A 19,693-nucleotide genomic window follows, 5' to 3' on the forward strand; every position below is an offset into this window, starting at 1 on the left:
TTGCCTGATTGCCCTTTACTCCCTGGTCCGTTGCCTGATTGCCCTTTACTCCCTGGTTTAACCCATGCTCCTCTGCAGCTGCCACTGTGGAATGCCACTGTTCGTTGATACCTTCTTTTCCTTTTTCTCCCTCAGATGGAATCCGCTCCTTCCCATCTTTGTGCTCTTCTAGCATCTGCACATACCTCCTCCTTCAAGCCTAGGGCTTTTACATTGTACTCTGCTTATTTGTTCTTGTAGCTGACTTTCAGTGGTCTCCTTGGGGACAAGGACTATTTCTGTTATTCTTTATCTTTGTGTCTCTAGTACTTAGATGCCTAGCATATAGTACGTAGCCAATAAATGCTTGTGGTCACAATCCTACATTATAAAAAATCTTCCTTTCCCCTGTTCTGGCTCAAGGGGATATTTTATTACCCATAAATGAAAAAAGGAAATGGTTCTTTCTTTTTATCAGATGACTCTTCATGTTTATCTCAGTGTATCCAGTCACATTTTAATTGAATTCCCACCTTCTTGGTGATGTTTTGGATTTCCAGTGACTCCAGCTCAGTCCTTTGTTTAAACTCCTGTGTTTCTTGGTTTCTAAGTTATATATTGTTTCTTTCATGTGTTTACTGTCTTTCTCTCTCTTAGGTATTAGCAAGAGACAGAGGTCATGCTTTACGTTTCTTCCCCACCCCCACCCCCCCAAGGTTCATAGCATAATATTGGACAAACAAGAACAACATGAGAATTTTTTAAAAATGTTTAGGAATGGGTGGGATCTAGGGGAATGTTCAGATTGCAGTGATTTCAAATGTACGGGTCTGAGCCAAAATCAGATTAACTCTGAGTATTGTGACTGGCTGTGAGTTACGTGAGGTCTGTGTTGATAACCTTGTGAAGGTTGTACCTACAATGGGTATCTGAACTTGGCAGGCAAGAGGCTGAGCTGGCGGAACTCTCTACGAGTTCTGCAGCCATGGCCTTCTGCAGCATAACCTGGGTCCTCAGCCTTCAAATTCTCTGAACTAGAGATGAAGAAGTAGCTCTGCCTTTCTCATGATGGAGTCAGAATCGGGAAGGAAGGAAGTCTGCTCTTGTTTTTCATTTCTCTTCAGTTTGCAGCCCATGCTTGGGAAGTATACACAGAGCAATGTGTTCTGGTTGGTGATTTACGATTTCTTTCCTCCCTAGAGTGTTTTTCCTGAAGTGCCGTCAGCCCTTGCTGTATAGGCACTTAACACCTGCCGGGAGCCTCTTCTTTACCATATAGGACAACAGTATCGAGGCAGATTTCTTGCCTCACTGTGAGGGGTGAGGCACTATCTCCTTTTGGATCAGTAGCAACAAAGAAGCATTATCTCCTTGTTTCTTGACTAGCGTTATTCCAGAGATAGTCCCTGTATTTAGTCCTGCTAAATTACTTTTCTGGATTACATTCCACCCTCAGATAAGACCCTAATTCATTATTATTTTGCATAGGTTTGTATACTTCATTTCCATTTCCTCTGGTGTTTTATCTTTCTAAGAACTGATTTGGAGGTTAAATGGGCCCATAGTCATATATCCTAAATTAAAAAGAGATGTAAAAGCTGAAAGTTACATTTAAGTTTGGTTCAAACAGATTTGTTGGTGAAATCTGAACAGAATTAATTGAGGTTATTTAGAATATGTATCTACTTACTGTGATTATGTGTATGTTTCTCTTCAGAATAGTAGTGTTTTTGTTTAGGGGTGCTGCCTCAAGGCTTGCTGGGGATGTCTTCTAATACTGTATATACTTACATAAGCAAACATTACATGATACTATATATACTATAAAACATTTCTAGTATCAGAGAAATTCTAATCAGAGATCAGGGATCATGCTGCACTAGATTCTGTTTCCTGTCAACTGCTGTGTTTGTATTTAAGATCTCTGCGATCAGCCTAGTGACTTCCTCCAGGTTACTCTGTAGTCAGCAAAGATAATAGGAATCCCAGTAGGCTAACATAACCTCCTTCCCCCTATTGCTGTAAAGTAGAGCTTAAATAGGAAAAAAAAAAAAAAAAGAAAAATAAACCTGAGCTCAGTACAAACTAAACATTGTAGGTGCCTAACAGTTATTTGTAAAAGTAGGCATGGGAGAATAGGAGCAAAGATTGGAAAAGGGGTGTTTACTGGTAGGACTTTAAAGGTTCAGCTTTTAGGTTGAATATTCTTTGTTCTGTGCAAGAGGATCTGAGTGGTCCTTGTGATTATATTCATAGCTTCACCATCTCCTTAAAATATTCCTAATCATTGAAATGAGATAAAAGAAAGATGATGCCTATGTCTTAGCTTCTCCTCTATTTATAGCAGCTAGCGACATCGTAACTTTAATTTACTGTTGGAAGACCTTAAAAACGAATTCGCTCCTTGAGGCTGTTAAAATGACACTCTTGCAATTTCTTTTTTTAAAATTGTATTTATTTTTGAGAGAGAGAGCATGCGCGTGAGTGAGCAGGGGAGGGGCAAAGAGAGGGAGACACAGAATCTGAAGCAGGCTCCAGGCTCTGAGCTGTCAGCACAGGGCCCGATGTGGGGCTCAAACTCACGAACTACAAGACAGTGACCTGAGCCGAGGTCGGATGCTTAACCGACTGAGCCACCCAGGCACCCCAGACGTTTGCAATTTCTTAAAGTATGGCAGCCTCTTTCCTGTTTCAAAGTAGAAATAAAAGAGGAAGAAATTCCTCAAGAAACATATTCTTACTAATTTGGAATGCAGGTGGGACATATGTGGGAGAAACAATACATATAATGGGGACATATTACAGGTGTAGAACGTTATTGGCTAATTTGCTTTGGAAAATTTGTTAAATAGAGTTAAAATCTTCTGAGAGAGGAACTTTGTATAGTTCTATTTTGAGCATTTTACTCTAAAAAAAGGACTCAATCATATACGTATGGTTCATACTTGTATTTATCTTAGAAAATAATTAGCTACTCTGCATAAATTTGAATGTGTTTTCAGAATGCTTGGCTTTTTTTTTTTTTTTTTTTAGATTATACATGTGAGTTTATTATATATAATTTAAATTCTGGTCAGTTCTGTGAATGCAATGTGTATGATCCACATTTGTGTTCAGATAATACTGAGCTTTATAGATTTTTTGCAAAAACTGGAGATTGTTCTATTGTGTTTATGATTTGTTTCTCAGGGTGTTATATTTATTCCCTTATTGCTAGGCTGTCAGTGTCTTGCCCATGTCCATCCCTGTCAAGCACCCTTCTGATTTACTGATTCTGATCTGCTGGGTCCTTAGAATCCACTTAGGCTAACTCAGGCTTATAGACATTTACTTATCCAGCTATCCATCTATGAAATATAAATATTAAGAGGTTCTGGGCAGACATTGGTGAACAACTTATTGTTCCTGCCTTCATGAAATTTGAAGTCTACTAGATTTTTTTTAAACAGTAAATATATATAATATTTACTGTAAAACTCATAAATTACCTGAATGAAACTTTTCCATCAGCGATATAAATTCAGTTAATTTAATTTATTAAAAAAAATTTTTTTGATGTTTGTTTTTGAGAAAGAGAGAGACAGTGTGAGCAGGAGAGGGGTAGAGAGAGAGGGAGACACAGAATCTGAAGCAGGCTGCAAGCTCTGAACTGTCAGCACAGAGCCCAATGCGGGGCTCGAACCCATGAACCGTGAGATCATGACCTGAGCTGAAGTCGGACGGTTAACCGACTGAGCCATCCGGGCGCCCCTGAATTCAGTTTAACTAAGACTTTCTATTTGAATCATTTTCATGGGACTTTTCTCAAATATCTTATTTTACTTAAAGCTTATTGATCACAGGAAGGTAAACAAAAGTGAAGATGCTCCACTTAGATTAATTACATCCACATGTATGTCAACATCTAATTACACACTAGATTTGTACCAGGACTGGGACTCGAACCTGTGTCTTCTGACTCCCAGTCTGGTGCTTTTTGCATTGCATTATGGAACTTTCTAGGACAATGTTATGTAAAACTGAAAAAAGGTTCTGAGGTAAAGCACGGTAACTGCAAAGGGGAATATGGTAGCATGCAAGGAGTCTGTGTTCAGAATGTTTCTGTTCTTTATGTTTGCTACCTTTCCCCTTCAGTCTAAGAGCAGCAGCTAGATGCAGTGGGAGGCCTAACTCTTTTCTGCATATCGTGTCTTCTAGTTTGTACCTGTTCAAACTAGGCCTGGCTCCTCAGATTCAAGACCTATATGGAAAGGTTGACTTCACAGGTAAGGAGTTGCAAACTTGGCAGGAAATGCTTGATTTATGTAGAAATAGCCTGGAGAGTCAACAGTACCAATCTTAAAGACATAGGGCTTTAAAAACACTCTGGCAACAGAGATCAAAGAAGGATAAGTAACTTATTTCTCCTGGTTTGCTGAGAAGAATGCTAACGTTGGAATTTTAAACTCTGTTCTCTCGTTTCTGACGTGAGTATGGTTAGTGAGTGTCCATTTTCCTATATGTAAAGTGGGAATAGTATTAATACATAACACAGAAAATATATAATACCGTATTAGCATCTAACATGAAATATCCATGCATGGTGAAAACACTTAGTCTTTTCCTTTGCTTCTCGCAAGTCCCTACTGCGGGCAAAGCAAGGGGTATGCTATGGGGACGGAGATAATGCAGAGGTGACAATTAAGTAATTAAAAAATTTACCTTATTTACCTTATTCTATGTGTATTTGCTCTAGTAGATGCTTGCTTGAAGAGATGGGGGCCTGGGAAGAAAAAAAACATTGGTAATATTGGTTAGGGGCAATATAGATTCAAATCTTTTGAACTGGTCATTATTTTGTAGGCTTGGGAATTTTAAATTGAATAAAACTTTTATCTATGATATTTTTCCTTCTAGGGAAGTTGTTCACCAGACCTAGGGCAAAGGGCCAAACCTCACATGTTGTTTCCTTTATCATTTGGCTTCCTGCCTTGGAAGGAAAATTGTTTAATAGCAGTAGTGACTTGGTGTGTGAAGACCAAGAAAGAAGGCTGGCTGGCCTGTGGGTCACTTGTTGTTGAGCTCCTTTTAAAGCTGCTCCATTCATAAGTTCATTGTAGAAATGCCACAAGTAGCAGTTTTGAAAAACTATTTTCTGTAGGGCTGTTCTCACGTTCTAGTTATTTTTGATGTTCTTGATAATAGTAATAACAGTTAGTATCTACTCCATGTACGTTATGTGCCGGATACTCTGTTAAGTGCTTCCCATAATTATCTCATTAAGTCATCGTGTCAACCCTACGAGGTAGCTACCACTTTATCCCATTTTGTAGTTGGGGATGTAGTTGGATAGTTTCCTTCTCTGAGTTATGGGAAGGTGCTTAACTTGCTCACCTGGGTCTTTATCCCTTCCTGCAGAAGAGGAAATCAACAACATGAAGATTGAACTGGAGAAGTACGGGATCCAGATGCCCGCCTTCAGCAAGATCGGGGGCATCCTGGCTAACGAACTCTCAGTGGATGAAGCTGCATGTAAGAAGAGAGAAATTTTGTGGGTTCAAATGGGATTGTTGCTACCACTTTCAGTAATGAAAGTGATGGTCTTGGAATTAGGAATTTTGCTAGCAAGTCAGTAGATGTAGCTTTTTTTTTTTTTTTTTTTAAGTTTGAGAGATAGAGAGAGAGAGAGAGAGCGAGCACGAGTGGGGGAGGGGCAGCAAGCCAGAAAGGAAGAGAGAATCCCACTGTCTGTGGGTCTTAAACCCATGAACCATGAGATCATGACCTGAGCCGATGTCGGATGCTTAGTCGACTGGGCCACTCAGGCGCCCCAGTAGATGTAGTTTTAACACTGCTGCCATCTTCTGTGCTGTTATTTGGGAGTAAGTGCTTGGTTCTGATGAAAATGAAAACATTTAGAAATTGAGTTCTAGATTTCAGCCCCTCTTTGAGTGTCTTATTTTTTTTAATGGTATTTACATGATTAAGGGCGAACATTTCCATAACGTACACTCCTTGCAAGGCTCTTTTATGAATATTTCCCTGTGGGATTCCAAACTCAGCCTCCCAGACATGGATCACAGGCAGAGCTGTGACTTTGTGCATCCAAAGGAAGAGACGAGGCTTACAGGATTCAGGGCGCCATTCCTTCAGCCCCAGTCATTGTTTCTCTATCATGATGAGCCTTTCTCTGCAATAGGGGGTTGTAATGTTTTGTATGTGTCGTGTACGTCCCTTGCTGTATATAACTTCTGTGTTCTATGTTTTGAATTTTTTTTTTTTTTTTTTAGTGCATGCTGCTGTTATTGCTATTAATGAAGCTATTGACCGTAGAATTCCAGCTGACACGTTTGCAGCTCTGAGAAACCCCAACGCCATGCTTGTAAATCTTGAAGATCCCTTGGCTTCCACTTACCAGGATGTGCTTTATCAGGCCAAACAGGAGAAAATGACAAATGCTAAAAACAGGGTAAAAATGGAACGTCTGTTCTTTCTAGTTGATCGATATTCTTTCATTGTTCGCTATAACTCCATTTTTAAAATCAGTTTTCTTAAAGTATGATTTACATACAATAAGATTCGCTCATTTTATGTGTATGGTTTGACGAGTTTTGACAAATGTATATGGTTACAAAACCATCATCCCCAAAGTCCCCAGGTCCCTCTTCATAGTCCGCCTCCACTACTATTACCCCTTGCCCTTGACCCCAAGCAACCTCCAATCTGAACAGATCACTGTATTTGCTTTTTTTAGAATTACATACAAATGATGATTCACACAGTATGCAGTCTTTTGGTATTCGGTTCCATTTTGACTTTTAATCTTGAATTTTGTACAAACTGACGAGAAGTTCTGACATCTGGTCTTAGGGTGTGCCCGTTCTGCTCGGGTCTGAGGCAAGGATGCAGGCTCACAAGTGGGCAGGACGGGCTTCACCTGTGCTTCCTGCTCAGGCCCGTGTTCTCCAACTCTGGGAGAACCTTCAGGCTTGTCATTAACAAGTAGATCTGCTTTTTACGTTTTTAGTTGATCATTGTGTAGCGTCCCGCAACTTAATGAAGTTGTGCTTCATTAAGGATTGCAAGCCACACCCTTACTCTTTGTTGTCTTTCGGTGGGGGAGAAGTGCAAGTATGTTGCTGTGGGTCTTCTTAGAGACCTGAACTGATCTGTGACTTTTTTACTCATCTTCAGACAGAAAACTCTGAGAGAGAAAGGGATGTTTATGAGGAGCTGCTCACGCAAGCTGAAATTCAAGGCAATATCAACAAAGTCAATAGTAAGTATGTCCCTGACTCAGGTACCTGGAGAGACGTTACAGAACAATAGGAGTGTTGATCTGTTCTTGTACCGATGACATGGTTTGAGTTTATTTTAGGTATCAGTGGATTTATTTAGGAACTATTGCTTATTACTATTTTTTTGTGTTCGTATGTCTTCTGTTTTAGCTACTGTTGTCCTCAGGTGGGCCCGCACTATTCTGTTTGCTCATCTGTCTGTTGTAGCTTCTGGACTTGCCTTGTTGGCTAATTTCACTCTCTCACCCTGTGTTAATACACTTTTTAAAAAATCGAAATAGTGACTTTTCCTATTTTTAAAGTAATATTTTTATTTTTTTTTCAGAGAGTAATACAAGCTATCCAGAAGTAAACAAAAAATACACAGAAAATTAACCCCTCATCCCCTAGAAATAACCACTATTGGCATTTTTTATGAATATCCTTTTCAAAACATTTTTTTTTTTAATTTTTATTTTTTTTAAAATTTTTTTAACGTTTATTTATTTTTGAGACAGAGACAGAGCATGAACAGGTGAGGAGCAGAGAGAAAGGGAGACACAGAATCTGAAACAGGCTCCAGGCTCTGAGCTGTCAGCACAGAGCCCGACGCGGGGCTCGAACTCACGGACCGTGAGATCATGACCTGAGTCGAAGTCAGACGCTTAACCGACCAAGCCACCCAGGCGCCCCTCAAAACATTTTTAAACAAAAATGAGATTAAAAAATGATTTTTGTATATACGCGTTACATTCTTTTGAGAAACTAATTTCTTGAAAGTGTCACTTTCACTTTCTCACTCTTCTGCTAAAGAACCTGCATTATTATTTGCTGGACAAAATGTAGACCCCCTAGTCTAGTGGAGTTCTGTATTTTGTATTTTATGCATACTACTCTGTACAAACTCATCCGCCTAATTGTCTCCCATATTCACTCCGTCCACTTCATGACTCATGAAAGAGTCCTGTTCTGGAGTGGCTCAGACCTGGGACTTGGTCTCTTGGCCTCTTATTTAAATTTTTTTAACGTTTATTTATTTTTGAGAGCCAGAGCCAGAGCACGAGCAGGGGAGGGGCAGAGACACACACACACACACACACGCACACACACACACACACACACACAATCTGAAGCAGACTCCAGGCTCTGAGCTGTCAGCGCAGAGCCTGATGAGGGGCTCGAACTCAAAAACTGTGAGATCATGATCTGAATCAAAGTTGGACACTTAACCGACTGAGCCACCCAGGTGCCCCTCCTGGCCTCATTAATAGCACCTGTGGCATAAGTCGTTATGCAGATGATGAGATTATGCGTGTAAATTACATGGCATTTAGTAAGTCCTCAGTAAACATTAACATTATTACAGCTTTTGCTAATGGGGTAGTCTCCTCACTATAATGGCCTCATACCTTATCTCTTAATCTGATTCAAATTATACCCATCATTCAGGGTCCAGCTCGATTCTCACCTGCACCCATTCCGTCTCTCCCACAGCATTTATAGACCACACGATTTTATATTCAATTACATATTGTCTTATATTGCTTGCCTTTGTTTCTGACATCTCTGTAGATTCCTTAAAGTACAGATTACTTATGAGTTCTGCTTCTTTTGAGATCCCTGTAATTCCTAGCATAATGGTTACATTTGATTTCAACCAGACTTGACCTTGTTTTGCTAAAGATAATAATAATAGTAATTCATGTCCTCTTTGTTCATTGGGAGGCCCTAATTTCTCTCTTGAACCAATACTCTGAATAACTAGAGAGACTTTATTTATTTATTAATAATTTGAGAGAGAGAGAGAGCACGAGCTGGGGAGGGGAAAAGAGAGAGATAGAGAGAAAGAATCCCAAGCAGGCTCCGTGCTGTCAATGCAGAGCCCTATGCAGGGCTTGAACTCACGGACTGTGAGATCGTGACCTGAGCCATAATCAGGAGTTGGTCGCTTAACTGACTGAGCCACCCAGGCGCTTCTAGAGAGCCTTTAGAAGTTTTTAGCAATTCCGTATGATCAGAAACTCTTAAATCCTGACCAGGAGTATTTGTATTCTGTTGCATTCTAGTTCATTTGAGATAATGGTTTTCTGAACAGAGTAATAGTTCCATGCACGTATGAGTGATGTGTTGTCCTGTATCTATATGAATATTTAGGCCAGCAAATTAAACCAGAGTGTCCTTTTATACTTACTTGTGTGAGAAGAAAGCCCAGCATGTTTCCTGTTGCACACGGTGCATATAACAGTCTTTGTTTCGCTAAGTTTTTTTTTTCTATATTGTTTAGGATTTTTTAACCGTGGTAGCTTGACTTGGCAAAGTGTATGAGAGTCTGTTATAAACCTGTGAGAGAAGAGCCATAGTATATGTTTTTAAAGTGTTCCATTCATATTCTCATGTGGTCAGAGGAGCAAAATAATACAAATTCCTTCAAATAGCTTTCAGCGTGGTACGGACGATAAATGTGCAAATGAGTAATTTCAGGGCAACTTGCTTAGAACAAAATATCAAAGCTTGTATGAGGTGCATCATAAAATAAAGAAGGGAACGGTGACTTCTCGTTGGAGGTTTGTATGGGAACCTTCTCTGGATAAATAAGGCAGGATTCCTCATAGAGGCACAATCTTTTCTAATCGTAGAACCAGTCTGAAGCAAGAGAAAGTTGTATGCTAGGAAGATACAGGAACTTTAGGTCCAGAATTACCTTAACATAATTTATAGATAAGATTCTTCCCCTAAGGCTGTGAGAACCAGCAGTGAAGTCAATGCCCCAGGAGAAAGCTGTAGGCCAAATACTTAAAAATGAGAAAAAGTTTTTGAATAAGGAAAAGTGATTAAAGCTTAGTGGAAGGAAATATTTAAATAATGTTCTAAACTTTATCGTCTTTATAGTATAAATGTTAATAAATGTTTATTTAAATATTTACGTATTTATGTGGTAAGTTTATGCTTGCAGTAAAAGCATAAGTGACTAGATGCGTTTATAGATAGGTAATCTGAGATTCTACTTTGCAGACCTAGAGAAAGCCTGGTAGTTACCTGATTTTGTTGATTTTCTGTCCCCGTTCCTGTAAAAGTTCCACAAAGATAGAGATAACTTGTTTTGTTCAAAACTGTATTTGCAGCATAGGGCAGGTGCTCAGGAAGGGTTGAAGGAATGGATGGTTAATTGGCTAATGGTCACATAGACCTGTAGCCATGACTGAAAGAGCCATCACCTTGGTGTGGTAATGAATTACTGAACTGCAGGTGTATGCTTTGGGAAGAAGTCTTAGGAGTCTCCAGGGAGACCACAAATCCATTGAAATTTAAAATCTTTTTCTTTTTGACATCTTATATTAATTTTTTATAATGAAAACATTAAAAATTTATAAGTGCTGCTATGTCCCAAATATTTTGATTTTTAGTATGTTAGTATTGATTTGTTTTGCTACTTCGGTGATAAAATCAGTTCAACTGCATGGAGGGAGAATTCTTTTCTCTTTGAAAAATAAGGAAACTGAAAATCGTACAGTAATTATCATTTTCCAGTGGTTATTATTTCTGAAATCAGAAAGTACTGTATTCTGACTTCCAACCTAATACCTTATCTATTTTACAATATGCAGAGTGCTTTCGCGTACATTGATTTTATTTAATCTGAACAATAACACTATGGGGAAGGTGTCTTTATTATTTTCAGGTAAAGGAACATCTAGGTTTTCACTGCCAGATGTAAAAGACCTTATGTGACCTCAGGTTCTCAGACCGCCTTTGCTATCTGGGCTCTGACTCCTGGGTGGAGTGTGTTTAGGAGATGGGGGATAATGAAGGGATTCGGACTGATGCTATAAAGAGGAACTAAGGCTGTTTCTCCTGGGGTAGACTGTCATGGAGAAAGAGGGACTGGATGTATTCAAGTGTCAACACTAGGGTGAAAGCTTTAATAGTTTTTGTTTTGTTTTGTTTTGTTTTTTAAAACAAAATTGCCCAAAGATGTAGTAGGTTGCCATGGGAGAAACTTTCTCCTGTGTGGTAGTTTAGGCAACAATTTGGCATTTAGAGGGAATTTAGTCACGAATTGGTTTGTACTGATGCCTCTTTTGGTGCTACCCATAGTGGTGCCAGGGTGTCTACATCTGGAAGCTTTTAAGTAGGCCTGAGGCGTGGTCCAAGAATCTGTTAACTCTGATGAACAGCCCGGCTGGGGTCCCTGGACTTGATGCCTTTAAGGTTCTCTTCCAATGCCAGGATCTTGTGCTTCTGTGATATTCCAGAATAAAGGCCACCTGAACTATATTTCCCTCATCTGAAATTGAGATTGGCTTGGGGGAGGGAAAAATACTCTAGACCGATGTTTACAAAGTGTTTTCTTAAGCTTTGGCCTTTTTTCTTCCTCAGCTTCTTCTGCATTAGCAAATGTGGATCTGGCCTTGGAGCAGGGCGCTGCATTGGCCTTGTTCAAGGCTCTGCAGTCCCCTGCGCTGGGCCTTCGAGGGCTGCAGCAGCAGAACGGTGACTGGTACCTCAAGCAGCTCCTGGGTGATAGACAGCAGAAGAGACAGGTAAAAGTGTCCTGGGTCGAACCCGCAAGCTTTCACATGTAGCCATTTGAATCCTGTATTCGATCCTCTATCATTTAAAGATATTTATGGAGGCTTTTTCCCTTATATAGTGTCACCCATAGTTTTTAGTATAACTTTCTCCCGCATATAAATGCAGGATTTTATTTATTGAAAAAAAAATTTTTTTTAATGTGTATTTATTTTTGAGAGAGAAAGAGTGTGTGAGCAGGGAAGGGGCAGAGAGAGAGAGAGAGAGAGAGAGAGAGAGAGAGAGAGAGAGAGAATCTAAAGCAGGCTTCAGGCTCCGAGCTGTCAGCACAGAGCCTGATGTGGGGCTCGAACTCACGACCCGGGAGATCATGCCCTGAGCCAAAGTTAGATGCTTAACCAACTGAGCCACCCAGGTGCCCCTAAATGTAGGTTTTTAAAATATCCTCAAGTGGGGTGCCTGGGTGGTTCAGTTGGTTGAGAGTCCGGCTCTTGATCTCAGCTCGACTCTTGATCTCAAGGTCCTGAGTTCAAGCCCCGTGGTGGGCATAAAGCCTACTTAAAAAAAAAAAAAAAAAAAAAAGTCCTCGGTGGCGCCTGGGTGGCTAGGTCAGTTGGGCGTCCAACTTCCACTCAGGTCATGATCTCACAGTTTGTGAGTTCAAGCCCCGCATCGGACTCTGGGCTGACAGCTCAGAGCCTGGAGCCTGCTTCGGATTCTGTCTCCCTCTCTCTCTCTGCCCTTCCCCAACTTGTGCTCTGTCTCTCAAAAAAAAAAAAAAAAAAGTCCTCAGGTAAAATACACATTGTTTTTAGCTGTCTTTTGCTTTTAGAGTTGTAAATCTTCTTAAACACACCCACCCTCCGAACCTGACCACCCTTTCACTGAAGCATCCTTCTTAATCCCCCAACTAAATGCCATTGGGGAAAACTTGAATCTTTTTTACATTCTTACTTCAGGAATTTCTACTTAAAAGAAAACACACGTCACTAGTTTCCTCTGGCCAACACTGGGAAAGTACTTAACGTGCAGTAAAAGTACACTGTGGAATTGTACTTAGTGGGTTTTTAGAACAAATATGAGTAGCTTTCTTTTTGTCTGAATGAGGACAGTGTACATTATACAGATTCCCAGCATATATCAGCCAAAGTCAATAGCGTTAATGTGCTAAGGAGTCTATAAACATCTCATCTCAATATTTTGATGCTTCTCACGAACTATTTTTTTTTACATGTACTGGTGTCTGGAAAGTCACTCTACCCCAGATTTGGCAAGGGCTTTGGCTCTACCCAGGGCTGCTACTTTGCACGTAGCCTGAAGCTGTCACTTAGGCCTCTGGTTCTTTGTCCCTGTGACTGCTGTTGAGATAGGACAACTATAAGACCTGGAGGCGTAGGCATGAGAATCCTTATATAAATGTTCTTTGCTTGGGGCGCCTGGGTGGCTCAGTCGCTGAGAGTTGGTGACTCTTGATTGCGGCTCGGGTCATGATCTCGCAGTTTTGAGATTGAGGTCGAGCCATATCAGGCTCTACCCTGACGGCTTGGAGCCCGCTTGGGATTCCCTCTCCCTCCATCCCTCTCTTTGCACCTCCCCCACGTGTTTGTGCACTCTCCCTCCCTCTCTCTCTCCCTCTCTCTCTCAAAATAAGTAAATAAACTTAAAAGAAAAACCAAGTTGTTTGCTTTTCTTAGGGTGGCCAGGCGGATCCCCTGCAGAAGGAGGAACTGCAGTCTGGAGTGGATGCTGCCAACAGCGCTGCCCAGCAGTATCAGAGAAGTAAGAGCCCCCCCTGAGAGGCCGAGTGGGGCTGATGTCACGAGGGGCGTCTGAGGTCAGATTCCGTCACTCCTCGGCCCCTCCCCAGGCCTGCTCGCCATCCACCACCGGGTGCCTCTGGCGGCGGCGGCTCCCCTGGTTTTCAAAGTAGAGCTGAGCCCGTGGAGGCTCACTCGGGCCGGGAGGCACCTGACGGTTGGGGGAGGTGAGACTTAGGGGCATGATTGGTAAGATCTGGACGGTGGAGGAGGGAGGAGAAGGACGCTCCTAACGTGGGAGAGAGGAAGGAAGGACGCGTGAGTAGAGGTATAGAAGGTGAAAGAGGTCTGGAAACAACGGTGGTTCGAATAACATTTTTGTATGTGTTTGGAGCTGAGCTGTGTAAGATAAAGGCTTGGAAAGACCGGAAACCTTTGCGTGGCAGCTTAAGGAGCTGGTCCTTTACTTGCCGGGCTGCAGGGGATGGAAGAGACGTTTTAGAAAGATGTTTTATAAATTGGAGTGGAGGGAAGATATGGGTGAGGGAGAAGGGAGGCCACCCTTTCAAACAGCTTCGTGGAGATACAGTCGGCCTGGCCTCCGGTTCACCTTCATACAAAGGGGGAGCCTGTTCCGTAAAGATGAAATTTCCACTTCAAACATTAGGGCTGATAGTTTATCCACAGAATGTAACTTTCTTCTGTGAAGATGACTCTCCTTCCCCTCGGGGCTTCCCACGCCAGCTGCATTTCTCACCTGTTTTCTACCAGGATTGACAGCCGTGGCAGCGATCAACGCCGCCATCCAGAAGGGTGTTGCTGAGAAGACGGTTCTGGAGCTCATGAATCCTGAGGCCCAGCTGCCCCAGGTGTTTCCATTTGCTGCTGGTCTTTATCAGAAAGAGCTGGCTACCCTGCAGCAACAGAGTCCTGAGGTAAGTCAGCTGAACCTGTCCTGCTTGTGAGCAAAATGGAGTGGCCATGAACTTGATTCCTGCCCCTTGGAGTCGTTGGCAGAGCCTTTTTTTTTTTTTTAATTAGATAAACCAGAAGCTTAGACTTCTTATGCCTTTATTACACTTGTAACCTTGCTTGGTGTCCAAGAATGTCTGTCCTCCCCTTCTCCCCCTCCCCCTCTCTGTACAGCATAACCTCACCCATCCTGAGCTCTCTGTCGCAGTGGAGATGTTGTCATCAGTGGCGCTAATCAACAGGGCGCTGGAGTCGGGGGACATGAACACCGTGTGGAAACAGTTGAGCAGTTCCGTGACAGGCCTTACCAATATTGAAGAAGAAAACTGTCAGAGGTGGGTGCCCACGGTGGCAGCTTGAGTCCATCGGACGGCTCTTACTCTGTCTGTTGCTGGTCAGCAACACTCCCGTTTTCAGGCATTGTGACCTTAGTGTGATCTTTTCTTTTCTTTTTTTTTCCTATTTTGATTCACTTTATTAATTGTTATGCTGGACGACTTATTGTAAATTAGCTATTATCATGACATTCGACTCCTAAATATATAGATATGCTTATCGGGAACAATGAAGGTACTTATTTTGTAGCCACAATAGTGCTGTCTTCTACCCCGACAAAAGCAGTACTTCATCTTGAACATCTTCTGAGCCTAGTCCGTTTTCATGCTTCTTCACTTGTTCCAAAACTGTCCTTTTCACCTGGTCTCTTCAAACCAGGGTCGAGTGCAGGACCACGTGCTACATCTGACTGTCGTCTCCCTTAGGTATCTTCTAATCTAGCGCGTTCCTTTCTTCGTGACGCTGACTGGTTAAAGAGCTGGGACCAATTTGTATAAAATGTTCCGTCTTCTGGTTCTGGTTGCTTCCTGATATTTGGCTTATTCCTGTAGATTGGAAATTCCATCCAAAGGGTTGTCAAGATTCAAGTCAACATTTTTGGTGATGTGTGTTTCGTATCTCTTAACTAAAGGCATATAAAATCTACTTGTGTCACCGTTAGAGACACTAAGATTGATCTTTGAACTGGGGAGACAACTTATCCCTCTAATGTATATTTATGTTTTTCCCTTAGCATAATCTCTTTTTGTACCTTTGCACCATCAAAATATCCAGTTCCCCTTTAACCATCACCTAGTGTTTTTAACTCCGGTTGATAATTCTTGTTTAAATCAGTACTTAATATTCAGTAAGAGTTGCTTAATGATGATATCCTTTTTTTTTTTTTTTTTTTTTTTTAAAGTAAGCTCTACACCCAACGCAGGGCTTGAACTCACGACCCCAAGATCAAGAGACACACACCATACTGACTGAGCCAGCCAGAGACCCTTAATGATATTTTGTTAGCCGGTGTATGGCCTTGTTTTTTTGTCTTTAGGAATTGGTTGAGACACTGCCTCTGGTTATTAGTTGGTGATACCTGGAATTTAGAACATGTAACAGGCTGTTAAGAATCAATGATATCCTGGGGCGCCTTGATGGCTCGTCTGCCAGAGCGTGCGCTCAGTCTTGGGGTTATGAATTCAAGCACCACATTGGGTGTAGAGATTACAAAAAGAAAAAAATAAACTTAAAAAAAAAGAAAAGGGAAGAAGTAGTGATGCCTTTACATTTTCACATTTTGTTGAAGGTAACTCCTCAGTCCCAAAGTTTTCCTCCAGAGTATGTCAAACTGTTGGGATACCTTAGCTGTCTTTGTTCCTTGGATAATTTGTTCCCAGTCTTCTCATTCCTGTCACCTGTGACAATCCTGAAGATTCCTTTTACTTTCCTTTTCTTTCTTTTCTTTTTTTTTTTTAATGTTATTTATTTTGAAAGAGAGAGAGAGAGCAAGCAAGTGTACATACACACAAGGGAAGGGCAGAGAGAGAGAGAATCCCAAACAGGTTCCCATGCTGACAGCACAGAGCCCAATGTGGGGCTCGATCCCATAAACCATGAGATTACGACCTGAATTGAAACTAAGTGTTGGACACTTAACTGACTGAGCCACCCCTGAAGGTCCCTTTTCTTATGTTGTCCTTCATTGTCTTTTTTGTTGGGGGAATGGGGCAGGTATCTCGATGAGCTGATGAAACTGAAAACTCAGGCACATGCAGAAAATAATGGATTTATTACATGGAATGACATTCAGGCTTGTGTGGACCATGTGAATCTGGTGGTGCAGGAGGAACATGAGAGTGAGTAATCTATTTAATTATCCCCTCAAATAATGACACAATTAAAGATGGTGTGATTCCATGACCTGATTCTGAACACTAGTCCTAGAAAGATTTTTGGAAATTGGATGTATGTGTGTGTGTGTGTGTGTGTGTGTGTGTGTGTGTGTGTATCTCAAAAAGCTAAGGTTAGATGTTGTTTTCAAAACCTCAGGCAACTGCTGCAATTAGGTGTGTGTGTAATAAAAACTAAAATATTCAGGACGTGCCTTGAACATGATCTTTTATTTTTAAACGTTTTGTAACAAGTAGTTCTGACGCTAACTACCTGGAGTTAGGTCATCTTGCACGGGTGCAGGGCACAGTCCTCCTTAAGACTCCTCTCATTTCAGACACCAGTCACAAACTCTAAGGAGTTCCCAGGTCACCACGCTTCTGAACAACTGGCTATAAATTCAGAGGTTCCCTCAATCTCCCCCCGCAGGTTCAATAATTTGCTAGAGTGCCTTGCAGAACTCAGGGAAAAGCCTACGTTTATGATGATAGTTTTATTATAGAGTATACAAATCAGAAGTGGTCAGAAAAGGAGACCTGTAGGGGGATGTCTGGTAGGGTCCCAAATGTGAAGCTTATGTGTCCTTAGGATGTGTGTCACAACCAGGGAGGCTCACCTGAGTGTGGGGTGTCCAGAGTTTTTAAGGGGCTTCGTTACCTGTGGAGGATTGGTTGTTGGCCATGTAACTGAACTCGGTTTCTAGTCTGCCTCCCCTCCCTGGAGATAGGCAGGCTGGGCTGATACCACGATATCACACGGCTCAAAGCCCCAGTATTTTGATCGCGTGCTTGGTCTTGCCGGCATGACCAGCCCCTGTCCTGAGACCATCCAGGGGCCCGCCTGGTTCGCATAGATAGACTCAGGTGTGGTCCTAGAAGCCCGGCAAGAATAACACAGATAATCCTACCGTTTAGGAAATTCCAAGGGGTTCAGAGGCTTCATCTCAGAAACTCGGGTCAAAGGTCAGCCAAATTTTTCTTCTACCACCGAGCCTTTACAGAAGTAGGACAGCTGCCTGAGATACCTAAGGAGTGAATGTTTTTAGTTTTAATTCGTTCAGTTTGTATTTCCTGTAAGAAAAATGCCGTTGGTTAGTGAGAAGAGCCTTGCCTTGGGGTGGGGAGCCCTCGGGTTGGATCTGCCATCGGCCACCTGTTTGCGGTGTGATCTTGAAGAAGAAATCTCTAAGCCTAGTCTTTTCTTACATAAAGATGTTGATCAGGTGACTTTTTAGGGTTCTTTGAACTCTGACTTGCTGTGAATCAAAAATGGTTTTGATTACACATTGCAAAGTACTTGAAAGCTAGATTATTAAAGCCAGTTTCATCAAAATTCTCTCAACTTTTCAGGTAGAGCAATTAAAAATAAAACAGAAAGACTTGAGGTTTCAGTGGCAATATGGATACCAGGGAGTTTACTTTAAATGAGACAAATACTAAAAAAAAATTAAATGCTGCTTAATATTATAGGTGTCAAGTTATGATTTGAATCATAATGCTTGGGTGGATTTATGATGACTTAGATTTGTTGAAATAATTTCTTAATTAAAAGAAAATAACCTTTGTCCCTTCATATTTAGGGATTTTAGCCATTGGTTTAATTAACGAAGCCCTGGATGAAGGTGATGCCCAAAAGACTCTGCAGGCCCTGCAGATTCCTGCCGCTAAACTTGAGGGGGTTCTCGCAGAAGTGGCCCAGCATTACCAAGACACGCTGATCAGAGCAAAGAGAGAGAAGGCCCAGGTGAGTGGCACTGAAATTGTTCTTTTCCCTTCAGAGCACTTCATCCCTCATCCCTTCAGAGACAGAGGAAATGTTTCCCTTCATTTCCTCAATGACTGTTTTCTGGCACCTTTGGATTCGGAGCACTGGAGGGACACGAGACGTGACAGTGCATATTTGGGTGTTTTTGTGGTTCTCTGTTGTTGGAGACACATCTCTTGTGTCTCTTTAAGTAAATTCTGTGTTGAAATATAATGCCAAAATTGTGTAAGTTATGTAAGTTGCGTAAGTATATATGAGAATTAAAAGTGGCATAAATTTTTAAGAGCATACCTGTGTAATTGGTACTCAGATTATGAAAAGCTTAACGGAACTGTCCACCCCATCCTTTTCTGTCCTTGTCCACCCCTCACTCACCCACCTGCTGGTAACCACTATCCTGATTTTTAACGCCACGGTTGATTTTTGCCTGTATTTGAACTGTATTTGAACTGCCTGTAAGTAGCATTTTATACTCTCTTGTATCTGGTTTCTTTTGCCCAACATAATGTTAGTGAAATTCATCTGTGTAGCTGCAAGACGTATGAGTTTGTTCATTCTCATTGTTGTGTGCTATTCCATCACAGGGTTATATATTCATCGTTGGTAAATTTGGGGTTGTTTCCCATTCTTTGGCTATTGCAAATAGTGCTTCTATGAATATTTTAGTACATGTCTCTTGGTAAATATATGCATCATTTCTATTAATTAGGTGTACATTTAGAAGTAGAATGGATGGGTCATAGGGAATACACATAAGCTTTAGTAGATAAATGCCATGTTTTTTATAATGGCTTTACTGAGATGTAACTCTCATACCATAGATCTCACCATTTCAAAGCGTACATACGATTCAGCGGTTTTTATTCTGTTCACAGAGTTGTGCGACCCCCTCCTCAATCAATTTTAGAAGATTTTTGTCACCCCAGAGAGAAACGTGGCACTCATCAGTCACTTCTCATTTTCCCTTAGTCTCTCCAGCTCGAGGCAACCAGCAGTCTGCTTCTGTTGGTGGATTTGCCTCTTCTGGTCATTTCGTCTACATGGACTCATACAATATGTGGTCCTTTGTGATTGGCTTCTTTCATTTAGCTTGGTTTATCCAAGTTGTAGCATGTGTTGGGAGTACATCATTTCTTTTTACTGTCAAATTATATTCCACTGTATGGCTGTACCACATTGTACTTACCCATCCATGAGCTGATGGACACATAGGTTGTTTCTACTTTA

At 41.4% G+C, this 19,693-nt stretch overlaps 1 protein-coding gene across 1 annotated transcript in view; it reads left to right on the plus strand.

Annotated features, from left to right (window-relative positions):
- Nucleotides 1–19,693, plus strand: part of IQGAP1 (IQ motif containing GTPase activating protein 1) — a 101,225-nt gene that overhangs the window by 38,532 nt on the left and 43,000 nt on the right. Inside the window, exons 6-15 of the mRNA XM_019460333.2 lie at nt 4,177–4,244; nt 5,377–5,490; nt 6,249–6,427; nt 7,153–7,237; nt 11,613–11,776; nt 13,460–13,544; nt 14,294–14,457; nt 14,669–14,829; nt 16,544–16,668; nt 18,282–18,445. Coding sequence (XP_019315878.1) covers nt 4,177–4,244; nt 5,377–5,490; nt 6,249–6,427; nt 7,153–7,237; nt 11,613–11,776; nt 13,460–13,544; nt 14,294–14,457; nt 14,669–14,829; nt 16,544–16,668; nt 18,282–18,445 — 1,309 coding nt within the window. The remainder of the gene's footprint in view (nt 1–4,176; nt 4,245–5,376; nt 5,491–6,248; nt 6,428–7,152; nt 7,238–11,612; nt 11,777–13,459; nt 13,545–14,293; nt 14,458–14,668; nt 14,830–16,543; nt 16,669–18,281; nt 18,446–19,693) is intronic.

Source organism: Panthera pardus, unplaced genomic scaffold, assembly GCF_024362965.1.
Source record: "Panthera pardus isolate Hobbes unplaced genomic scaffold, ASM2436296v1 HiC_scaffold_23, whole genome shotgun sequence".
Classification (NCBI taxonomy): Eukaryota; Metazoa; Chordata; class Mammalia; order Carnivora; family Felidae; genus Panthera; species Panthera pardus.